General features: G+C 23.6%; 1 protein-coding gene across 2 annotated transcripts; it reads left to right on the top strand.

The window, feature by feature from the left end:
* Positions 1–305: 305 nt before the first annotated feature.
* On the top strand, positions 306–24,554 carry LOC129610538 (aminopeptidase N-like). 2 transcript variants are annotated; one of them, XM_055523162.1, is made up of 7 exons: positions 306–514; positions 19,002–19,604; positions 19,745–19,900; positions 21,128–22,565; positions 22,632–23,161; positions 23,375–23,518; positions 23,585–24,554. In XM_055523162.1, exons 2-7 carry the CDS (start codon positions 19,045–19,047, stop codon positions 23,682–23,684), a joined length of 2,928 nt encoding a protein of 975 aa, XP_055379137.1. In that variant the 5' UTR covers positions 306–514; positions 19,002–19,044; the 3' UTR covers positions 23,685–24,554. The 2 variants fall into 2 exon arrangements, with proteins under 2 accessions (XP_055379137.1, XP_055379130.1); XM_055523155.1 differs by lacking the exon at positions 306–514 and adding an exon at positions 8,763–9,111.

The following is a 24,554-nucleotide window of genomic DNA, read 5'->3' as shown; positions in this document are numbered from 1 at the left end:
ATTTAATCGATTTTAAGTTTTATGCTCAATTTTTGTCGTATTAAACATATGCATTCATAACGTAAAACTTATTAAATAAATAGCAAATAATCATGTGTGCGTCTCTTTCTAATTCGTTTATGAGATGAGATTTTTCATAAATTTAAAAGAAAAAAAATGTACCGTTATTTGAATAAAATTCTCAAAATGAGTTCGTTTTGTATGTAGTGTCGTGTCGCACTCATGTTAATCAGAAAACTCAAAAAAACTCAAAAATTGAAGTACTCGTAATTAAGTGCAATGGGAAAGTGTTAATTAACATTATTCAATAGTCTGATAAAATGCTTACGGAAGAGTTGACCATTTTAAAAAATTTATGAAAAAAAAATTTAGTGATTTTAGTTTTAATAAAAAATTTTAATATAATTATAAATTAATAACTGTTTTATACGTATTTTTTTCAAATCCATTTGTTAAGTAATATTTTAAATAATTTTGACAAGAAATATACGATATTCTGGTGATTTTTTATTTGGTAAGTTGAAAATTTCAAGTCAATTATTAAAGAATTATAAAGCACTGCACGACATATGCAAAATTCGTATGTAATGTTATAATTTTAATTGAAATAAAGTGAATATGTAGAAATATCCATTTGTAGGTCCCGTAATATTGAAAAAGCAATTTTTTTCGAAAAGAGGTAAAAAGAAGTGTACTCCTCATATGTATATGTAATACTCGTATTGATAGCATAGAAATATTTTAAAGTTTTAAAGTCTAAAAAATTTGGAAAAAGATTGAACCACCAATCAACTATAATTTTAAATGCAATATTAATTTACAAAAGTTTGCTGTAATTTTTATTTTATTTCAAATAAGAATTTATTGAGTTATAACGTGTTTCAGTTTCTGATAAAATTTTAAACTGTAAATTAAAAATTTATATTCTATGACTAAATACTTAGATGGTTAGACTTATTTTGTTCAAATTAAATAATAATTAATTTTACCAAAATTTAGTATATTATTAATTAATTTAAAAATCGACGCAATTCCATTAATGAGGGATTTTGTTTTGCACTTAAATTACGTATATACTTTCTGGTTTGTCTTTAGAGGCGTTTGACTTTGAGTACTTTATAAAACTCAATATGTATATTTGTTTAAGTTGTTGTAACAGTTTTCAAGAGGTCCTCACTAAATTTTATTACCAAATCAATACAATATTTAATTTAATAACAAATTCTGTAATATTTAGCAGCTCAACATCATCTTAATCTTCCACTTTGATGTACCTGTCATATTCGTTGTTCTTAATATTCGCTGTATTAATTCTTATAAAAGCATTATTATCTGTATTTTTATTACTAAAGCATTATGATACGATCGAGTTAGAAAAGGATTTAAAAAGAATTTTGTTAAAATGTACATATATTGTAATTTAACAGATCACTAAAATATATCTTGTGAGCTCAAACTAAAATTTATTCAAATAGATTCAATGTTTTTTTTTATAATCATATCTTATAATTTTCGCTTTTAGATCATTAATATTTAATAGGGTCACCATATTTTGCAAAAAAAAAAATTTGTTTCTAAAAGATCTAATTTTAGAAATAGAAAGTTTTTAAATTACAATTTCAAAAGAAAATATATGTAATAATTTCTCCTGGCCCCACAACAAATTATTATTAATTTAATTAAACTTAATTAAGTAATCGTAAATAATCTATAAATTAAAATGTGATAATTATGAATTTTTATTGTATAAAGAATCACATATCATTTACATTTTTGATTTCATATTAAGATATACTTAATGACAAACATATAATATATGTATGTATGTGTATACATTTTTCAAATACATATGTTCACATTATGGAACTTAAGTTTTCATTGTAAATCTGAGAAATAAATAATATTATCAAAAATATATAGGTTTTGGAACTTGAAATCACAATTAAATGCATAGAACGCTGTTGACATTGAATTTTTTTTTTGTTTTTTCTTGCATATATTTCATTTCATTTGCGAAATAATCGCGAAACTTAATCATCTTGTAAATCTTGTATATGTTTTTGATCAGCGTCGAATTCTGAGTCGATTTAGCTTTGCCTGTCCGTCCGCCCATCCGTTCGTCTGTCCATCGTCAACGATAACTTAAAAACTAACTGAGCTAAATTCAACAATTCTTCACAAATGATTTGTTATAGTAAATACCAGAACCCTATTTAAATTGGATATGATCGTCGTAGTGGTTCGAGTACCTGCCATACAACTTCCAAATTTATTTGGCTACATCTCAGAAACTATAAAAGCTATCTGATATTGAAATTTCACACAAGCGAATATATTAGTAGAGCCAATGTGTTTGATAAAAGTTTTTGAAATTGCTTCGCTTCTTCTGGTGGCTGCCATACAACTTCAAAACTTATTTGGTCATATTTTGGAAAATATTGAAATTATAGTATTAAAATTTTGCATAAATGAATATAGTAATACGGCAACTTAAATTCATAGTTTGTCAGCTATGACATATTTATTCGCACATAGGATAGAAAAATTCGTACGGTTATCACAGAGTTGACACGGTTAACTCTATTTTTTCTCCTTAATATTTTTTTTATAGTTTGTCTTTTCTTTAATATTCAAGATTATTTTTTAATATTTATTTTCAATTTACATTTGTTTACTTAGAATTTAAATATGTATACCGAAATTCGTACATACAATGTATTTCAATTAAAAATAATTTCAGTAATAAATAAACATTAGGTACATACATATTTAAAATTTTCAATTCTTCTGTTGTGTTGGCGGCATAAAACAATATTTAAAATATTAGTACATAATTATTAGCAAAGGAACAGGCAGGTGTGTATATATAGGCAAAGTACAAAAAATATAAGAAAAAGAGTTCAATGATCGCAAGTTATTAAATATTTTTATAAATAAACAAAAGAGAAAACATACTATTTGCATAAATTAAAAAAAAATCATGAATTTACTAATATTAAATCAGTTTTAACAATTTTGAAATATTATAATAATTTTAAAAATTATGTTGAAATTATATGTACATTAAGTTGGTATGATTTAGGCAGAGGCTATGATGGAATATGCAGGTTTAAGATTTGATTATAACTATATCGAATAACAAATTTTGTAAGAATTCTTTATTGCAATCAAAATATTTTAGTACGGCACTATGTAGTAATACAAAATATTAGTAAATAAATTTCTTACGGAGCCAGAATTTCCTCTTGAAACATTGAAAATTGAATAGTTATTATAGTCGTTCCTATGTCATATTCATTTCTAAACATTACTTTCGTATAAATATTATAATTTTAAAATAATTTTAATTATTCCATTTATATGGCAATAATATTACTTTGCATTGCATGCATAATTATTGCACGTGCTTAAAAAGTATGAGTAATAATAATACTGAGAGCTACAAATGAGGAAATTCTAAATGTCGCATACATTTTACGCTCCAATATATAAATTATACATTTATTTTTAAATGCAAAAATTTTACAAAAATTTTTACGTACGACGTAAACCATGAATATAAAAAAATATTTTAGTATATTTATGTGTACGCTGTTAAAAAATTTTCGCCAAATTTTGAAACTAAAAAATTTTAAATGTTTAAAATAAAGCTTTAAAAATACATTTACAATTTCAATCAAATAAGCTGTAATTTTAAAATTTTAATTAAGAAAATTTTTTTCATAAAAATGTTAACAATATGTATGAGCTCATGTATATTGTTTGATTTTAGGTGCCTTTTGGAAAAAAAAAGAACCAAATTTGAATTTAACATAGGTCTAGGTACACAAGCATTCCATTAAGTCATAATTAAAAGCCAAACTATTTCATTATGACAAAATTTAATTATAAATACTTTGGTATTGATAATCGGAATTTTTTTAACTGTGCAAGTCAGAAAAACAAAATTTTGAAATTCTTATTGTAACTTAATTAATTAGTCATATATTTTTTTATAATTATTTAAAACAAACTATAAACGCTAAAGTCACATACATTCTGATTTATTTTTACGACAAAATTTTCCGCGAAAAATTTCACATATTGAATAACAAAATAAAATAATGTAGCGATATATAGGTATCCGGGTGAATTAGTATGTGTATTTTTCACATGGGTTTATGTGTATTTTTCAAATTTTCAAAAAATTCAAGATGTTTTTTTAAGTTGAACTATATTTTGTTACGCCTTTTAATTCTCAGAACATGCGGGATAAAATTTCTATTGAGACATAGCGACATCTATTGATGTTCAATATAAACCACAATAAATAATTTGTTTTTAATAAAAATTATTATGAATTGCATTTAAAATTTATATTTTATTGTAATTTATTTCATTTTAGCTTGTGTTAACTTTAAGGGAGAACTAATTATGGTAGAGCAAAATATGGGTATATGTATGTTATGTATAAATAAAATATTATATAAAAAATTTATTGTATTTCAATGAAGGTTGATTGCACTTTTATTATCGTATATTCAAAAATTCAAATCACGTGCATATTAAATGAAAAAAAAAATATATTTTTTCTTGATTTATTTATTTTAAATTGTCATATAATAGTTATGATGGTTATAAAGCACGTCATATTCTTATAAAAAACAATAATTTCTCTATAAAATATAAAAAAAAATATTAATATATATATAGGTACCTTAAAAAATTCAAAACAAACATTTTTTTTTCCATAAATTTAAGAAATAATTACATATATGTATATAATATTAAATTAAATGAATAATTGACATTTTTTGTAGTTTTTACGAGACTTAATCCATAAACAGCTCAATAAATTTTATTAGTGATAATAAAATATTCGAATATAAATTAATTTAGGATCTAGACAGATTTAAGTTTACAAGGTATAAATAAATTAAATTAAAATATTTAATATGATTTATTTCAGACACTATTTAATATTGTACATATTTCGTTTATTATAATTTTTCCTAATTTTTAATAATCAGCATTCCTTCAAATTTTTATGTTTTTTTTTTGTTTTTGAATTGAATTCTTAAAACATGGGTATATGAATAAAAATTGTCAGAACTAAAAAATGGAATTCTATGAAATTTGATTAACAGAAAGCTTTTTGTCTAAATTTCAAAGATTTCATAATAAAATTGCAAGTTTTTACTAATTAAGATTCAATATTTGAATAATTAATTGAAGGAGTAATTAATTTAGTAATTAATTTAACAGAAAAATATTAAGGAATTTTATTTAAGAAATTAATTCCACAGTTTTTATAGTACTTGGGTCAGGCAAATTGTTCAAAATCATCTATGTTTAATTACTAAAAACCATTATATATAACGGAATATGGAACTGTTATTTAAATTCTAAAAGATATGAGCGTAAAAATGTAAAATGAAAAAAAAGAAATTTTCTTTTTGTATTTAAAGAAAGAAATTAATATTTATATTTGTGAACCAATTTATCAAAATGTTTTAATGGTAAAATTACCATAATTATACAGAATATTAGAAATCTACGCCCATAGTTAATAAACAATTAGCGTAAATAGGAAAAATTTTAGAATACAAATTACATTTAAATTAAATGGACATTCATTTCATAAATTTTCTAAGTATGAACTTATATGAACATTATTTTAAAAGATTTAACTTCTTCATAAATTATAGGTTTCTAGCACTTTTTCAAAATTTCCAAAAATAATTGTATTAGTTCAACTTTGTCCGTACGACCGTCCGCCCTTCTGTTAGAAAACGGAAATTTTATACAGATTTTCTAGAAACTTATTTTTCTAAAAGAAAATTTCTACCGTTCTCGTCCCGTCTTAAAGTTAAAGCGCTTCAAAATTCTCAAAAATGGCATTATTATAACGAAAAATGGCATGCCATAAAAAAATATAATTATTTTTCTTAACTCACATACCTAACCATCGAGTTCGGGCAGTATTTCTAATTTTTTCATCCTAAATGTATGCAAAAATTTGATGTATATATTTTGGGATTTAATGAAAGTAGTAGATTGGGATATAAATGTAGTAGATTGTTTTTAAAGGCTTGTATTTAAAGTATTAATACTTGTTCGAAAGAAAAGTGTTATTTTATTTATTTTATATGATTTCTCTATGGGAAAGACCTAATTTTTTTCTTAAAAAAACAAAATTACAAAGAGTGTTTTTATTTTTTATGATAAATTTATACAATCAAATATTCAAAATTTTTAATGCAAATTTGAAAACAGCCAATTGCTAGTCAATTAAAAATTATAACTGAAAGTTTTGCAGTTGATGACAGGTCTACATATTTCGATTTTTACAACATTTAAAACTTACTTTACTCGGTACTTTAGTTCTCGCATTTTAGTGACAAAATGTTTCGCCAGCTCTAAATAAATTTTAAGATTATGTTATTCAAATTTTGGGTTATAAATTTTTTTTTAGAAATTTAAAGTATTCTTTAAGGTCCTTAATCGAAGTATATATGCAAATCTTGTAGCGATACATAAACATACATAATTTCTTTAATCATTTTTAAATATCGTATTGTAATTGATTCTGTGTAGAATAGAGAATATCCATACTTTTCATTAGCATATTTAATCGAAACGTTGGAATTAATATTATTATTTATTTTTTTTCTGTATAAAATTTAAAGAAAATTCATAATTTTGTATACATAATCTTTAATTATGAGAATAAAATATGCTCTAGTTTCTTTTTAATTTAATTATAATTTTAATAAATAACTGAATTTGCCATTATGTGTGTTTGTACATAATATATACAATGTCTTATGTATTTATTTTCAAATAAATAATCATGAATTTTTCTTCTTTATTAAATTTTCCATAATAATTCTAAATGTATATATACTTGTACATATGTATGAATATTAGTATATGTATAGGTATATAGATCAAATTATATGGTCAATTTTCAATTCTTATAAAATTCTAACTTAATTTTTTTTAATATTTTTCATTTTTAATATTTTTCTATGGAAATTGATGTTTTCTTTAATTTTCTTCTTTTACTATGGTTTATTTAGTTTTTTTCTTTATATACTCGTATAAGTACATATGTATATATAAAAGTATATAGGTGTTAATATTCATTTTTCTTAATAATTGTTATTATAATATTTATACATAGTTATATATTATGGTTTGTATGTTTATTTGCAGCATAATAATTTTAAAGGTAAAAGAAAAACTTAAAAAGTCCGATGAACGTAAAGCTTAATCCTAATAAACAACGGTATGCTTTAAATTATGAATATTAAATAATTTTTTCTCTTCTCTGTTTTATGTGTTACAGTGAAAACTCGAAATTTAATTATGTTAAAATTGATTTAAAAAATATTCAACATTAAATTATAAAAAGCGATAAATACTATATAAAATTTTATTGTTGACGTTAGTAGTTTGGTATTATAAGCGTTTTCATTATTAATTCTTGAAAATCGCCATATGTTGTAATAACAGTTTCAGTTTTAAGTTGGACATATGGTAAGTTCGGGTTAATTTTTCAATTTTATATTGTACAATTATAAAAACTAAAATTGAACCGAATTTTTACCGGGTTCGCCTTCTTATATAATAGAACAAAAAAATTTGAATCAGAAACAATTTAGAAAGAATTTATGTAGTTATAGAATTAGGATCGGAAAACAATTTGTTTAAAATGTAAAATTATTGTTTTGAACTAATTTTGAATTGTAAAAATTAAAATTTATTATATAATAAATATAATATTTTAAAGAAGAATCTGAACCTAAGGATATTTTGCGCCAAGTAATTTTGATTATATGTTTGGTATTTGCATAAGTTAGAAATTCAATAAAAATAAAAAAAAATTAGAGCTTAATGGCTTCAATTATTTTCGTTTTCTATATAGGACAGAGAAAAAGAGAACAAAAATGTAGTTGAAATATATATTAATTAATTAACCAATTTGATGAATTTTCTATTTCGTGTGAATCGGGTATTAAATATGCGCATATGCTCAATAAGAATGTGTTACATTAAGAAGGCTTAGACATATCAAATAAATTCATTATTTAGCCGCTTCTATTAGCGCAATTATAAAGCTGGACTAATAGTTATATATAGAAATATCGTTGGAAGTACTTTAAACCATGTAGCGGGAAAATTATTTTTAACCCTATACGAGTATAATAATTCGTACATGACTTGAATAATATAACAAATTAAATTATATTATATATCTATATATATATAAGTCATATTTTCTCCATAAAGACATAATTCTGTATACAGACTTAAATTCTAATTTAATTCTAGTTCAAAAATATATTCTATTTAATGTGTTCTAACTCAATGAAAATCGCACTTAAAATTTATATCATATTCAAACCACATATGTATAATAATTTAAAAAAAAAATATATTTCTTATTGCACATTTTGAATCTGTATAACAATAATGAAAATGAAAATTATAACAATAATGCATTTTCAAAGAAATTAATATTGAAAATTTATACAACAAATCAATCATAATTTTTTATAGAAGTGAAAAATTATTAATTTCACTGTAACTTAACACACATAATTTGCACACACATTTCTATACGCTACTCAAAGAGAACTTTAATTTTTTTTTTTTTAAATCCGAAAAAAAAAATTAAAAAAAAAAACAAGAAAAAAACAATAAAAATTTAAAAAGTAAATAAAAAAAAATAAATATAAATAAAATGAAAATCAACAGGTAAAAAAGATTCAGAAACTTTTTACTCGCTGATGGTTAAAGACGTGCTCAATATACGCTATCGTAAATTTGTGTACGCCATTCTTATTTGACTGTCAAGTTGAGTAGTGCGTTGAGTGAAAATTTTTTATTTATTTTTTTTTCTTATTTTTTTTTTTAATCACGTTTAATTTTCTTTTTAACTAATATTCAAAATTAAATAAAATGTAATGTGTGAAATTTTAATAGTAAACTAAAAAGAATGCATAATTATAAAAAATAATAAAAATAATAAAAAAAAAGAAATTTAATTAAGACTGTCGTTGGATTGCTATACGGAAAATAATATTAAATAAATAAAATTTTTTTATTTAATTCCAAATTCTAAAGGTAAAATTACATAAATTTTGTGTTTTTATTTAAATATTTAGAAATTTTAAAAAAAAAATACCGCATTGTATGCATACAAATTAAATTTTTTTTATTCAAAAGTTTAGCGTTTTTTTATTGTTTGGAGAATATTATAGTTAGATATAAACGTCAGTCAAATTAATTGTAAATCATAAATGATATTCCATGCAGTACGAGAGTTTTAGGTAGAAATACGAGATTGTGAATAGGTTCAAATAATAGCAATAAATACTATATAGGTTTTTTTTCAGCAATGATTTGCAGGGCAAGCAATCATATAGTTTCGTGAAGTTTTTATAAGAAATACTTTTCGCGTGCGATTACTCTCTAAAATTTAAGAGACAAATTAGTTAAATTTATGCATATATAGAAATTTTTTATATATATGTATTTAAGATTTCATAAAAATTTTTGAATTTTGTAAATTTTTTCATATTTTTAATAATTTTTAAATATAATATATATCTGCATATTTAATATGTGTGCGGATGCATATTCATATATGCCCAAAATATTTGATATTTTAAGGTTTGATAAAAAAGATTTTCCGAACAACTGTTTGTAATTGCTTATAATGTAGTATGCAATTGAGATAGCTTAACTATTATTTACAAATTTGTAATACTGTTATACTGTTATTACAAATTTGTAATGTGTTATTATAATTAATCAATAATTATACCTTGGTATATAAATAGAGAGTCATAATAATTAAAAAAAACACACATTCTTCATAATAATTGGTTAGTTAAACACTAATAATGCTAAAATCACAAAAAACCCCAACGGGTATAATAAAATAAATTAAATAGTTAAGAGATTGTCAAGGAACAAATTTCTTCCTATACTGGCACAATATCAGAACAGCTTTTATTGTATCAAATATTAGTAATACCTATTAAGGCAGTGGTTGAAGTGACATGGGATGGTGCAGTATACCATTTCTATACTTCTAAATAATTTTAAAACCATGTCCCACTATTTCTTATCGAGAAAAAATTTATTCTAGAACGTAATTTGCACTACAGAAATACTTTCTACAAAATGTGAATAAAATTTTCCAATTATCTTTTATAAAGATAACAAATACAGAAATTCTTTATTATTATTATCATAGCCATATTTTTATAGTTGTAAAGACTTTATTTCGGAAAAAATATTTCAAAAGAAATTCAAATTCGAATTAAAACATATAGTAAACATCAAACGGCGACAGTACATCAAACGAGTCTATTATTTTAAAAACCTTTGATCCCTGGACAGAAGCACAAATTGCATGCAATAAGCTATAGGAACATAGAAATGGCTAAAATCAGTTTAATTTCACTTATGTTTCCTTAACCATTCCACCACTTTTAATCTGTACACCTTCGACTACTGCCTATAGAATATTGTTTGAAATGGAAAAAAAATTTATATTGAAAATTTATAATAATACCTTATATGTAGATTATCTATATAAAATATTATAAATTTAATATTAATATATATAAGTATATGTACATATACATATATTATATTGAGTATATAGAAAAAAATAGTAAACAAGAAATTTTCTTTACTATTATATTAGAAAAGCTTCTAAAATTTATTTGTGTTTTGATTTTAAATATGAAATAAAAGAAAAAAATATAGACTGCGATAACTATTTGAACTTTCAATCATACAGAAATATTACAAATTATATACATATAATTTCAGTAATTCTAAGTTTTATTATTGTATAAATAATTAGTCAGAACTGATTTATTGACATTGTGAGAATCAAATAAAATATTTGTGTTTAATTTTATTTATATTTATGTTATATTTGCCATAATTCTAAAATATATAAATTAATATTATATAGTAGGTTATTGTAGATTAATGTAGGACTATATGAGTATGCTAGTAAAATTTTATTAATAAATAAAATATTAAAATTCATTATCAATTTTTAAAACAATAATTTTCAAGAAAAAATAAATATTTATTAATTGTTTGCTGTTAATTTCTATAGTAATCATAAAATGATTTCATAATTATTTATTTATATGAAAACTCTATATATGTAGGTATTTAAATAGTGATTACATTCTTGTTGCAAATAAATATTTTGCGGGAAAATTTTAGATTATTATTTTTAATTTTACGTGCGACATTTGATCTAAATTTAAGACTCCTAGTTTAAAATTTTGTTTCTAAGAACATATTTGATTTTCTTGTACTTTAAAATAAAATTAAATTAAATTTACAAATATATGTACATATATATGTATATGCAAATGTAACATAGTTTGAAGTAAATGATACCAGAAAAGCACGTGATAAAAAAACTCAAAATAAAAAATAATTTATTTTTAAAATAAAATACGGTGTTTGTTTGTGAATTCTTAATTTAAACTTTATATTAAATTATCTGTGTCGATATATATATATATACACAATATATGTGTATATGTATAATAGTAATTCGCAATGTACATAAAACATGTAAAACATAACGCGTTAACATTGTAACAATTAACCTTAAAAATGCTAATTATTTTCATTTATAAATAAATAAATAATTTATAGAAATTTTTTAATCCATTTCTAGTGAAATCAAGTTTTCGTATAGTAAAATTAGTACATTTGTATAATTAAAGTTAATTATTGCAATGACTACTGTAATAATAATTTACGATTTATTCAATATTCGAATGATATTATATTTATAATTAATAAAAATAATTTAATTATGTAGATATGTAGATAAATTTCAAATTTTTAATAAGTTCCGAATTATGAATCAATTAATCAAATTAGAATATAGGGCGAAACTCTTATATTATAAATATAGAATCAAAAAAAGTGGAATATATTAATTATGATATTATATATTCTATGTTCTATATAGCATATAGTACATATGCATTAATGCATATAGTATATAATATATTCTATTTAGTATATAGAATTAATATATTCTATATTGTTACGGTAGGCTCGTCACCTATACTTAGTAAATTCAATGACGTATGAAACTGGTTCATGATCATGTAGAATATCACCCAACAGCCCTATGATTTTCCAAGGAGCGATGTAGCATAGAAAAAAATATATAGTAAAATTTCTTAAAATTTAAAAATCTCATGAATCTTTTCTCAAGATTTTTTTTAGATTTGGTCATCTATATAGTAGTTTAATTTTAAAACATTCATCTTATTTTAACATTTATTTTTTATGATCAGTCAATTATTTATTTAATTCTTGGTCCCTTTTAATAAATTTTAGGCTCCTTTTTTGGAATCGGCCTTCTAAAACCAAAATTTCTACCATACTTTTGTGGTAATTTTCAGGTTTTGTAGTGTAATATTTATAATCTAACGTAAGCATATAAGTAGTTGAAGAAAAACATTGCGAAAATCATTTTATGGCAAAATGATCATAAAGTATATTATATAACATTGATTTCGGAATATTATGTTGAAAGGAAAATATGCAAATTTTAATTATATAAAAGCATTAATCTCACATTTACTTATACAAATTTTAAATTAAGGATGATACAATAACATTTTTTAGACACTTACAATACCAATATGAATGCCATATGACATTCAGGTTGGAAGGTTGATTATATCACATTTTGCCTTTCATGTTATACTAAAACTTAATACACACCTGGTAAATTTCAATACATTTATAATTTATTCGATATTTAATAATATTTGGCATTTTTTGTTTTACTCAAGAAAAAAAACCTGTTTTTAGAAAGCATTAAATAATCAAATAAAAATTTTAAATTTTTATTAATAATATAATTAAAACAGAATATTAAAAAAATAATTTTAGATTGGGAGACTTTTTTTTTGGTTATACACGTTTTTTAATTAAATGCATTTTTTTAGTGATTTCTACATTTTAATTTTAATAGTTTTTATTGCATATTTTTTAAAATGTGCACTCTTTAATTGATATAGGGTTGCTTGTTGCTAGAAGGTATAAATTTAGAAGTAAATTTGAACATTTTTAGTTGAATTATATCAGTTAAGTTTCTATTCTGAATGTGCTTAATGACGGTCGAATTTTTACATTCTTTATATACATATATTCATATATAGAACAATGTTTAGTTTTCAACTGCTGTGTGATTTGTTTGTATTGCATTACGAATGCTTTCTACATATTAGTGGTTCTTATATATTAATTTTTGGCCTTGTAGATTGTGGGTTGCAAAGACAAGAGTCTACAACAATCCCCTCGACACCCATCCTCTTGATGAATTCGAGTAACTTTGAAGGCCCGACAATCTTTAATCTTAGTGTCTATTATAGTAAGAAAAAAAATGAAGCGTTTTCATTACTATATCCTTCTTTTAATATTCTTGTTTCCACAATGCAACTGTTATACATTTAATTAAATAGAAATAACAATAATATAAAATTTTATTAATTTATATTATTTGTTTTTTATTATTAGTGTTGATTTACGTTTTTAAAATAAAAATTAAATTTGTCAAAGCAATAAAATATTTAACAAGGCTAGTGCTTTTTTTTCCATTTTATTAAAAAAAAAATTTATAAAAACAAATACAAAACTTTATTATTAATATCGTATTTATTATTCTATAACCGCAAAATTCAAAGTTATAAAAAAAATATTTTTTTATTATTGTTAATTTTAAATTCACCATCAAAATCAAACGTATTGAATTTCTTCAATGAAAGCAGTCAAATAATGATTTTATACGTTAAATTTTTTATTAAAATATGAAAAACAAAAAAATATTTTGATAAAAGCTCCTAATGTTTATGTACATTTGTACATACATATATACATACTTATTAATTAATTTAATCGGTTCTATTTAATAATTTCAGTGCAAATTTTTTATGGGGAATAACTTGTACAACATTAAATAGAAAATATAAAAAATTCAATATGTCAAGGAGATTTGCAAGCAAAATAATGATTAAAAAAAAATATAATTAATTAGTACTCATAATATTTTAACTAATTCGGAAGAAAAGTAATTTATCAATGAGATTTTTTGTTACTTGACAATGGACAGCTTAGTATTTTCTTATTTGTCTCTTGTTTTTTTGGTTTTGGTCTTACCTGTACTAATATTTCGTAGTATTCCTTATTTAATTTTTAATTTTATGTTTAGTTTTATTGAATGTAGTTGTACTTTACGTTAAAATAAAGTTGTGTCAAATCAGTGGTTTGTAGAGTAGCACATTTTCCTTCAATAATTGAAAATATTGCTTTTAAAAACAATCGTTATTAAAAATAATTTCATTCATGTACTTGGAAATATTTCCAAGTTTGCATACATTTAGGATGAGCAATTTATGCAATCTTTAAAATAAAACAAAAAAAATATTTAAATATTTAAATATTTAATAAATGTTTCTAACTTTTTAAGGGTAAATCGCCTAAGTTAAGGAAAGTAATTATATTTTTTAGTGGCATGGAATTTATCGTTATAAAATTATCCTTAAATTGGGAAAACCTTACGGTTTCGAAAATATAAGTTGCCAAAAACTCAAAATTTGGAAATTTCATTTAACGAAATAAATTGTTTACTAATATCTAAAAGCTGCTAAAATTTCAGATTGCTACAACTTATAGTAGATAACGGTTAATATTAGCAGCCATTTTGCTTTTTTAATATTTAATTATGTTGTGCCGCGGTAGAAGAAGCCCGATTCTATTTTTTTGTAAAACGATTTGTAAAACGTTTATGGTGTTTTTAAAACAAATGGTGAAAAAATGGCATTTGAAGGCCTTTTGGGGGGCTAGAGGGGAGGAGATAGGTAAAAATTTTCTTCCACGCAAATAAGTTTCTAGTAAAGATCTATGTAAAATTTCAGCTTTCTATCTTCAAGGGTGTAGAAATTTTGTGAACGCATGCACGGACGGACGAACGGATGGAAACAGAGCATCTAATAAGCACATTCTTTTTTTAATTTTTTTTCAAAAGTCCTAAAAATTTTAAGTGCATAACGCATAAACCTAATTTTTGACGGAAATCTAAATTATTCGGAGTTTCCAGTTGTAGTAATTGGGAAATAAGTTCAGTTTACGTTGGACCTACAGCATGATAAAATGAAATTTAACAAAATTTTACTTAAAAATCAAAAAAATTTTTGTATTATTTTGCTTTTTTTCAATCACTTAAGTACGTCATTCAAAAACTTTTATTATTGGAAATTTTTGGGTTTTTTGTTATTAATTAAAATACAAAATTTTAACATATTTCATAACTGGTTTAATAATAATAAAATGTTTTTTTTATTCTTTATTATTTTCTGTAAATTTATTTTAGAGATTCTTTATTTTACAACTTCAATGTTAATTAAATGATTACATTTAAATTTATGAATCTCTTTCAATTTGAAAATTACATTAGAGGGAAGATTCGAAAAGATCGAAATGTGTGAATGAACAATGTGTGAATTTATGTCTCAATTGCTAGTCAATTTATGTCTCAATCTAAGCGTTATCCGATATCATCTGCGTTCATAAGTAAATGCAAATTTAATGTCAACTATTGATTTTGCAATTGAAATCACTCGAAATAATGACCATGATTTTGTTATATAAATTAATATATATTAACTTTCAAATAATGACCTAAAAAAATTCACTATTTTCAGACGTCGGTTAATGTATTCTCTCCTGATATTTTGATCAATATGTTTCAGTCCTCAGAAATGGTTATGCGATCTTGTTTTGTAATTTTATTTATGGTATTAAATTTCACTTTACAAGCATTTCTTTAAATTTAGACACAATGTTGTCTAAGATTAAATATGAAAATTACTTACCTTTACTTTCAAAGTCTAACACTCCTACAAAAATATTCCTGCACTTTGAGCTAGACTGAGTTTTTTTTTTACCGAAAATTGCTACATTTTCTCTTAAATCGTTTTTACTATAACTTTTTTGTAATTGTTAAAGGTGAAAATTTTTTAACAACGCGAACAAGTAAAGGACACCCTCAGTCAAACCCAATAAGATTAAAACCGCCACCGAGACCTTTGCGGCAAATTTCCTTATATTTCACTAGGTATTTTAATGCAAAAGTTATGGTAAAGATGGGTTTAGGTAGCAGAGGTAGACCCACCCACCGAAATTTTGTTTTAATTTATTATTTCTAGAAACTTTTGTAACATCTTCCATTTAACTTTCAAAGACAAAGACATTTTCAGGATGGCAAGTATGGTAAGAAAAAAAAAATTAAGTTGCCTTTGTCCTTAATGAGTCCTTATGAAACTTTGTAAATGAGTCCTCTTCTACGCTGAGTTATTAGAGTTTTAAATATTTCGTTAACAAGAAAAGAAAAACATCATCAATAAGATTCAATAGAAGTTAATATAAGGGTACTCAATAAAGTAAAGTCTTAAAGTAAAGTTGCGATAGTACTTTACATTCCATAATCTGAGTTCTTACTTCCATAAAATACTTAATCTTTTAATAATTTGTTAAAAAGATGACAACTTAATTTTAGTAAAGTTATGGGCAAAAACAAAATTTTCAATTGATAGGCAAAAAAAAAAAAATTATAGAAATTTTAAAAATTTATGCTTGTCCTTTAGAACACTAACCGAACTTAAGGGTTAAGTTTATTATAATTTTTGTAAAACTATAAATAAAAATAATTAAACAAAGATGTAAAATATAGGGCAAGAAGTTAACACCGACCGCATCTTGTCTATTATCTTACATACAAGGAATAAATAATGGTTAATAATTAAACCAATGGTTAATAATCATTACATAATTATTTCTGAATGCCAAATTAATAACAATGTCAACAACATACATGCATACATACACACAAAATTATAAGTACTTTTTAATGTTTTTTCGTTCTTAATTATTATTAATAAAACATGTTACTATTATTTAAATTAAATATTATTTTATTAACATTCTCCTAGCTGCGTACATATACAATACATACATGCATAATAATATACAATAAAAATATTTTACATGAATTCAATGAAGCTTTAAATGAATATTACAAAATAAAAGAAGTATAGAAAAAAAAATCCATTATATTTTACATATTAATTTAATTTTTATAAAATTTAACATAGAAAATTCTTCAAGCGAATAGTTATGATGTTACTTTGTATTTATAAATAACGTAATTGAAAAAAAAGAAACGAAATAGAAATAAAAAAAAATAGCATGGTTAAAAAGAAAATCGACCAGGTATTTTCAAGGTGTTCCAAGTTGAAACACAACAGTTGCATGCGATTAATATTTTACCTCTACAATTTTTGTTTTTTTTTTACCTGTTTTTTTTTCTCTTTTATTGCATGCGATATTTTTGATTATGATTTTGCGAGTATCAGCTAGTAATCTACAATTTAATTATAATTGTAAAAAAATTCTTTTGAAATTCTTCACACTTATAATTAAATATTTTAAAAATTCTAATTGGAAAAAAGGGTTAAACAATTTCATATAGTTTGCATACTATATAAAGGTTGCAGAAAACATAAATGTATACACGCGTATATGCTCCTTTATCGCTGAGTATAGATATACGAGTAAATAAGGTTTGTTAGCTATTAAATGGGATGGTATTTGATAAAAACAAAAATTAATTATATATTGCACTTTATATACGTTTAATATGTTCCGTCCGCTAAACAAGGTCGTATTTAACATAAATTAGAAAAAAGAAATGTGAATAAAATTAATGAACAACTACACTTATATACAAATAACTTGTGTATACAAGTAGAATTTTGCAAAAACTCGATCTCCTCAAAGTTTAAATTTTTCGGTATGCGAATTTAAAAATTTTAAAATAAAATCTTAAGTACTTAATATTGACTTTCTACTCATTTTATTTGGTCAATAAGAAGATTTTAAATTAGTCTCGGAGGGTATTTATACACAATTACGATTTGTTAGTTTGCGGCTCATAATAAATACATAGTTATAGTTACGCTTTATTAGTTCCACTTATTAATAAATAAAATTGCCAAAAATAGAGTGATCAGGTTTAATTCTTAAATTATAATATTAAAATATTTCATCATTAACTAAAATTCATAATTAAATTTAGTGACGATATTTTGCTATGAAAATTATATTCAGTCAAGAATGTACATAATTCGAATCAATTTTTTTTTTATCGAATATGTATTATGAAATTTGAATTAAAGTATAAAAGTAATTGAAGATTTTTGAAAAACCTTAAAATATATCATAAATAAATAGAAGATTAAAATTTATATTAAATAATATGCCGACAGTATGTTACAATAAAACAGTGTCCGTATACATGATGCTTTATTGCGTGATTTCGTTCATTGCATCCGGATTTAACAAATTATTTGTATATAACAGTTAGTAAATTCGTAGGTTTTATAAAAACATTCAAAAAATATATTAGACCTTATAAACTATTCATACTTTTATAGTATTGGAGCAGAGCATTAATTTTCCGAATTTTACAAATAAGTAATTGGTTAAGAATGAAATGCAAGTTTCACTGAATGTTGCCACTTTTTATGTGTTTTGTACTACGAATTTATGTATAAAATGAGTTTTTGTGTCTATGATTGGTTTCAAGTGTTTATTCCGGGTTCTGCATATACATATATATACAAGCCCACAAAATATACATTGCTTATTGCATTTGCACAACAACTCCACAAAATTCATTCACATTAATCATCAAAAATTATAATGAAAAATGTGTTTCTCTCCTTGTCTCTTCACGCACTTCAACTAATATTTTTATATTCTCTACTTTTATAAAATTTATATATCATTTAATTTTTGATTTATTTGTTAAAATAATAATTATAATTTTTTTGTATTGGAATTCAATGATTTCTATTTTAATAAATTATTCAAATTTTTTATTTTAGGTTCATCAAAAGAACAAACAAAACAAAAAACGATAATTACAAGATGAGGAAAAATCAATTGTTATTAATGCTGCTGGTCAGTTTTTTTACATTTTTGAATTTTGTTTCATCTTCTGCATTACCATCAGCACAAAATGACGAATCAGTTCAAGTAAGGACATCATCAGTTTATGATTATTTTAGATTACCACGTGCTATTAAACCAGAATTATATCGACTTGAAATTATTACACATTTGAATGATAAAGAAGGATTTGAATTTAATGGAAAAGTTTATATTGATTTAAACATAGTGGAAGATACAAATAATATAACATTACATTCAAGTAATTTAACTATTGATCAAAATTTGGTAAGAATTACAAGAAAATCATCATCAGATATTGAAAATGAAGAAATGAATAATGAATCAAATTCAAATAAAATTGATATTAAATCAATTGATATTAATTTAAGTCATGATTTTTATATTATACATTTGACTGAAACTTTAAAAAAAGATGAAAAATATCAATTGTTAATGCCATTTAAAGCGAATTTAAGTAAAAATTTATATGGTTATTATCGAAGCAGTTATTTTGATCATAAAACAAATCAAAGAGTGTAAGTTTTAAAAAAAAAAAAAAATTAAAATTTAATTTCAGAAAAAAAAAAATATTTTATTTAAATTGATGTAGTTGTAAAATGAAACTTTCATTTCATTATTTTTATTTTTAATAATTTTTCTTATTATTTTTATAAAGATGGTTATCGACAACACAATTTGAACCAACCCACGCCCGTACAGCATTCCCATGTTTTGATGAACCAGATATGAAAGCGAAATTTAAAATTTTACTTGCACATGATAAAAAATATACAGCAATCAGCAATATGCCATTACAAAATCAAAAAGAGATGTAAGTCAATAAATTTTAATTCATTTACATACACACATATATCTACAATACATACGCATGGCAACAATTTTTAAATACATGATGAAATCTTGATAAGTAGTATATTGCATTTCACTTCAATTGTTAAGTATATGTATGTATGTGCATATAAAAAAAAAATTAATTAAGTGAATATTATTTCATAAGTTTGAAAATTATTTTTCAATGTTGTACATAAGAGGATTAAAATAATAGCCATACTTTTATATATTAAGTGTAATGCAACAACTTTCATTTAAAAACGTGAAACGAGAAAGAATAGAGTTGATCGTGTCAACTCTCTGATACCCATACGAATTTGTTATCCTATGTGCGAATAAATATGCCACAGCTGACTATGGGACAGGCTATGACTTTAAGTTGCCATATTACCTTATTAATTTATGCAAAATTTCATTACAGTGTTGTCACTATTTTCTAAAATATCGTCAAACTACTATTGAAGTTGTATGACAGCTACGAGAAAAATCCAAGCAATTTCAACGAATTTTATTTAACACATTGGGCCTGAATAACATATAGTATGTTCACTTGTGTTAAATTCCAATATCACAGCTTTTATAGTTTCTGAGATATAGCCAAATAACTTTTGAAGTTGTGTGGCAGCTACCACAAGCAGCCAAGCAATTTCAACGACGTTTATCAAACACATTGGACCTCCTTATATATTTGCTTGTGTGAAATTTCAGTACCAAAGCTTCATAGTTTCTAAGATATAGTCAAATAAATTTTGAAGTTGTTTGGCAGCTACCCGAACCAGTACCCCGATCATATCCAATTTAAATGGGGTTCTGGCATTTACTATAATAAACAATTTGTGAAAATTTGGTCAACTTAGCTCAATTAGTTTTTGATCATTGGGATGGACGGACGGACAGACAAAGCTAAATCGACTCAGAATTCGATGCTGATCAAAAACATACGCTTGAGTCTATATCTCAGACCGTTATTTCTTAGCTTTACAAACGGTAAGGCAAATTTAGTATACCCTTCGAACATACGTTCGTACGGGTATAATAATGGGAAATTCATGTACATACAATAACAGCATATACATACATACTGCATATATTGTGCATACGCATCAATATACAAACATAGTAGATATAACAAACATAATATAGCTAGTGTATGCATTTGTTAAATTTATTTATTTCATAAAATATTTAACGATAATTCCATTTTTAGGACAGATATAAAAGGATGGGTTTGGGATGAATTTGAAGAATCAGTTCCAATGTCAACATATTTAGTTGCATACACTATAAATGATTTCGGTTATAAAGATTCACCAATGGAAAAACTTGTTGAAAATAATGACAAACATGGTAATGTAACATTCCGTACATGGGCACGTAAAAATGCTTTAGATCAAGCTGAATATGCTGCTGAAATTGGACCAAAAATTTTACGTTATTATGAAGAATATTTTGATATTAAATTTCCATTACCAAAGATGGATGAAATTGCAATACCAGATTTTTCAGCAGGTGCTATGGAAAATTGGGGTCTTATAACATATAGAGAAACAGCTTTACTTTATTCTAAAAATCAATCAACACTTTCAAATAAATATCGTGTTGCATCAGTAATAGCACATGAATTAGCACATCAATGGTTCGGTAATTTAGTAACAATGAAATGGTGGACAGATTTATGGTTAAATGAAGGTTTTGCAACATATATTGCTAGTTTAGGTGTAGAATATGTTCATCCGGAATGGAATAGTTTAAAAGAGGAATCAAGTTCAAATATATTTGATATATTCCGTGTTGATGCATTAAAAACGAGTCATCCAATTTCAACAGAAATTAAAGAAGCACATAAAATATCACAAATTTTTGATGCAATTTCATATAGTAAAGGATCATGTGCTATTCGTATGATGCATTTGTTCTTAGGTGAAGAAACATTTAAAAAAGGTGTTTCAAATTATTTAAAAAAATTCCAATATAAAAACGCTCAACAAGACGACCTTTGGGAATCCTTAACCGAAATTGGACACAATTTAAAAACATTGCCAATTGAACAAAATATTAAAAGAATTATGGATTCATGGACATTACAAGCTGGTTATCCAATTGTAAAAGTTGTAAGAGATTATAAAACTGGTGGAGCTTATATTACACAATCTAGATATTTATTAGATACATATGCATCTAGGGATAATCTTGGAAATTGTTGGTATGTTCCATTAAGTTATACAACAGAAAGTGAAGGTGATTTTGATATTACACATCCACAAGAATGGTTAACCTGTAATGAAGAAACAAAAGACGTAATTCCATTAACCAAAGATTTTATTGCAAATCCCAATGAATGGGTTATATTTAATATTCAAGTATCTGGATTGTATAAAGTGAAATATGACGAGAAAAATTGGAATATGATTATTGAAACTTTAATGAGTGATAATTATAAAAAAATTCATTTAATAAATCGAGCTCAATTAATTGACGATGCGCTTGATTTAGCTTGGACTGGTGAACAAGATTATAATATTGCTATGCGAATTATTGAATATTTAAGACGAGAAAAAGAGTACATTCCATGGAAAATCGCTTTAGATAATTTAAATTTAGTTAATAGAATCATGAAAAAAACATCTGAGTATGAAAATTTCAAGGTATGATTTAAAAAAATTATATTTTACTAAATATTTTTAAATTAATGATCATTTTTTTCTCTTTAGCTTTACATTAAAAAAGTTTTAGAACCAATTTATGAACATCTTGAAGGTATGAATACATCAGCTATTCGTTCCACTGACGATAATGATCTTGAAAGACAACGTCATAAAGTTTTAATAGCTGGTTGGTCATGTAAATTTGAAGTTGGCGATTGTATTCCCAGAGCAAAAGAATACTTTAGAGAATGGTTTATACAAGAAAATCCTGATGAATATAATCCAATTCCATTAGAGTTACGTTCTGTTGTTTACTGTACAGCCGTTAGACACGGAAATGAAAATGAATGGAACTTCTTATGGAAGAGATATAAAAAATCCAATGTTGCATCAGAAAAAACATCTATTTTAGTATCATTAGGATGTTCACGTGAAGTATGGGTATTACAACGTTACTTGGATTGGTCATTTAATGAAACTACAGGGATCCGAAAACAAGATGTTTCAACAGTATTTGGTGCAATTGCTCGATCAGACATTGGTTATCATTTGGCTAAAGAATTTCTATTTCTTAATTTCGAAAAAATATATAAATAGTAAGGAATTTATAAAATTAATAAAATAATAAAATAATAAATTTTCTTTATATATCCACAATTAATATTCTAACAAGTCGATTCGACATTGAACAGGTGATAATGTCGATTCGTCCTTGAATATTACAAAACTACTCTAAAAATTTTGTCATAAAACATCCCTAACATTGATACAATAAATTTTTAACGCAAAATATTTTTTTTTTGTTTTAGCTTTGCTCCAGAAACTTCAAGACTGAGCAGATTTATTCGACCAATTGCTAATCAAATGTCAACTGATACCGAATTAGAATTAATGAAATCATTTACATCAAGAAATCGAGCATACTTAGAAAAATCCTCAGAAGGCGTTAAAAGGTAATAATTTTTATTTTAATTTTTATATTCAGTATTTAAGTTTTAAATAATTTTTTTTACTTTTAGGGCCTTGGAAATAATTGAAATTAACGCTCAATGGAAAACTAGAAATTTCGGTGAAATAAATAATGAACTCAAAAAATTAGTTGGACCAGATGATCATTAGATTTATAGGACAATCAAAGAAAAAGATTCCTTATATAGTAGATATTAAGTGGACTTTCAACATTAAAATAATACTTTTAGATTTTTAATTTTTATAAATGTAAAATTTTAAAATAAATATTAAAATATTGTATTATTAACATTAAAGGAAAAAAAAAGAAAGAAAAACCATTATAAATGTGAAAAAAATTCTGGCTTTCATTACCAGAATTAAAAATAATTCTGCAATCTAATTTATGGTTACAAACAACGTAGACAAAAAGAACTTCATTTTATATTAGATTAGAGACGAAATTCTAATGATACTATAATTATAATTAGGAAAATGTATTATGAAAAAGGAAAAACCGTTAAAATAAAAAATTAAAATAAGACTTAATGTTAGAAGGGTGTAGTAATTAGTATTTGAAATCCTTGATGGTGTATAAAATATCAATTTGTAGCGATATATACTTAAAATACATTACGCATCTCCATTTGGAGTTCTCCATGTGGGATTTGACTGAAAAACTTACTATATTCAGGCGTTTCTTAAAAAGTTTGAAGAACAACTTTTTGGAAAATTGATGAAACGGTGGAGAGAAGGACATAAAGCCTCTGTAATGTTATTATTCGAATACTAACAATTAAAATGCATTTTCTTTTTTTCAATTTTTCTTCATTTTTTTTTTATTATTTTTTCTTTTGTTTTGTCTATAATCATGTATACATACATACATATACATACATATGCACATATACATTTTTTAATAATTTTACAATATGTATGTACATATAATAAATAATTAAATAATATAATAATGATTTCATTTTATAATTTTAATTTTTTGTATGTTTTGTATTCTATTAATAACTAAAAATTACTAAAATA

The sequence above is a fragment of the Condylostylus longicornis genome, unplaced genomic scaffold (assembly GCF_029603195.1).
Source record: "Condylostylus longicornis isolate FDR11 unplaced genomic scaffold, ASM2960319v2 ptg000004l, whole genome shotgun sequence".
In the NCBI taxonomy this organism is placed as follows: Eukaryota; Metazoa; Arthropoda; class Insecta; order Diptera; family Dolichopodidae; genus Condylostylus; species Condylostylus longicornis.
Note: the sequence above shows the minus strand (reverse complement) of the source record. Positions and strands in the feature narration are given on the sequence as shown.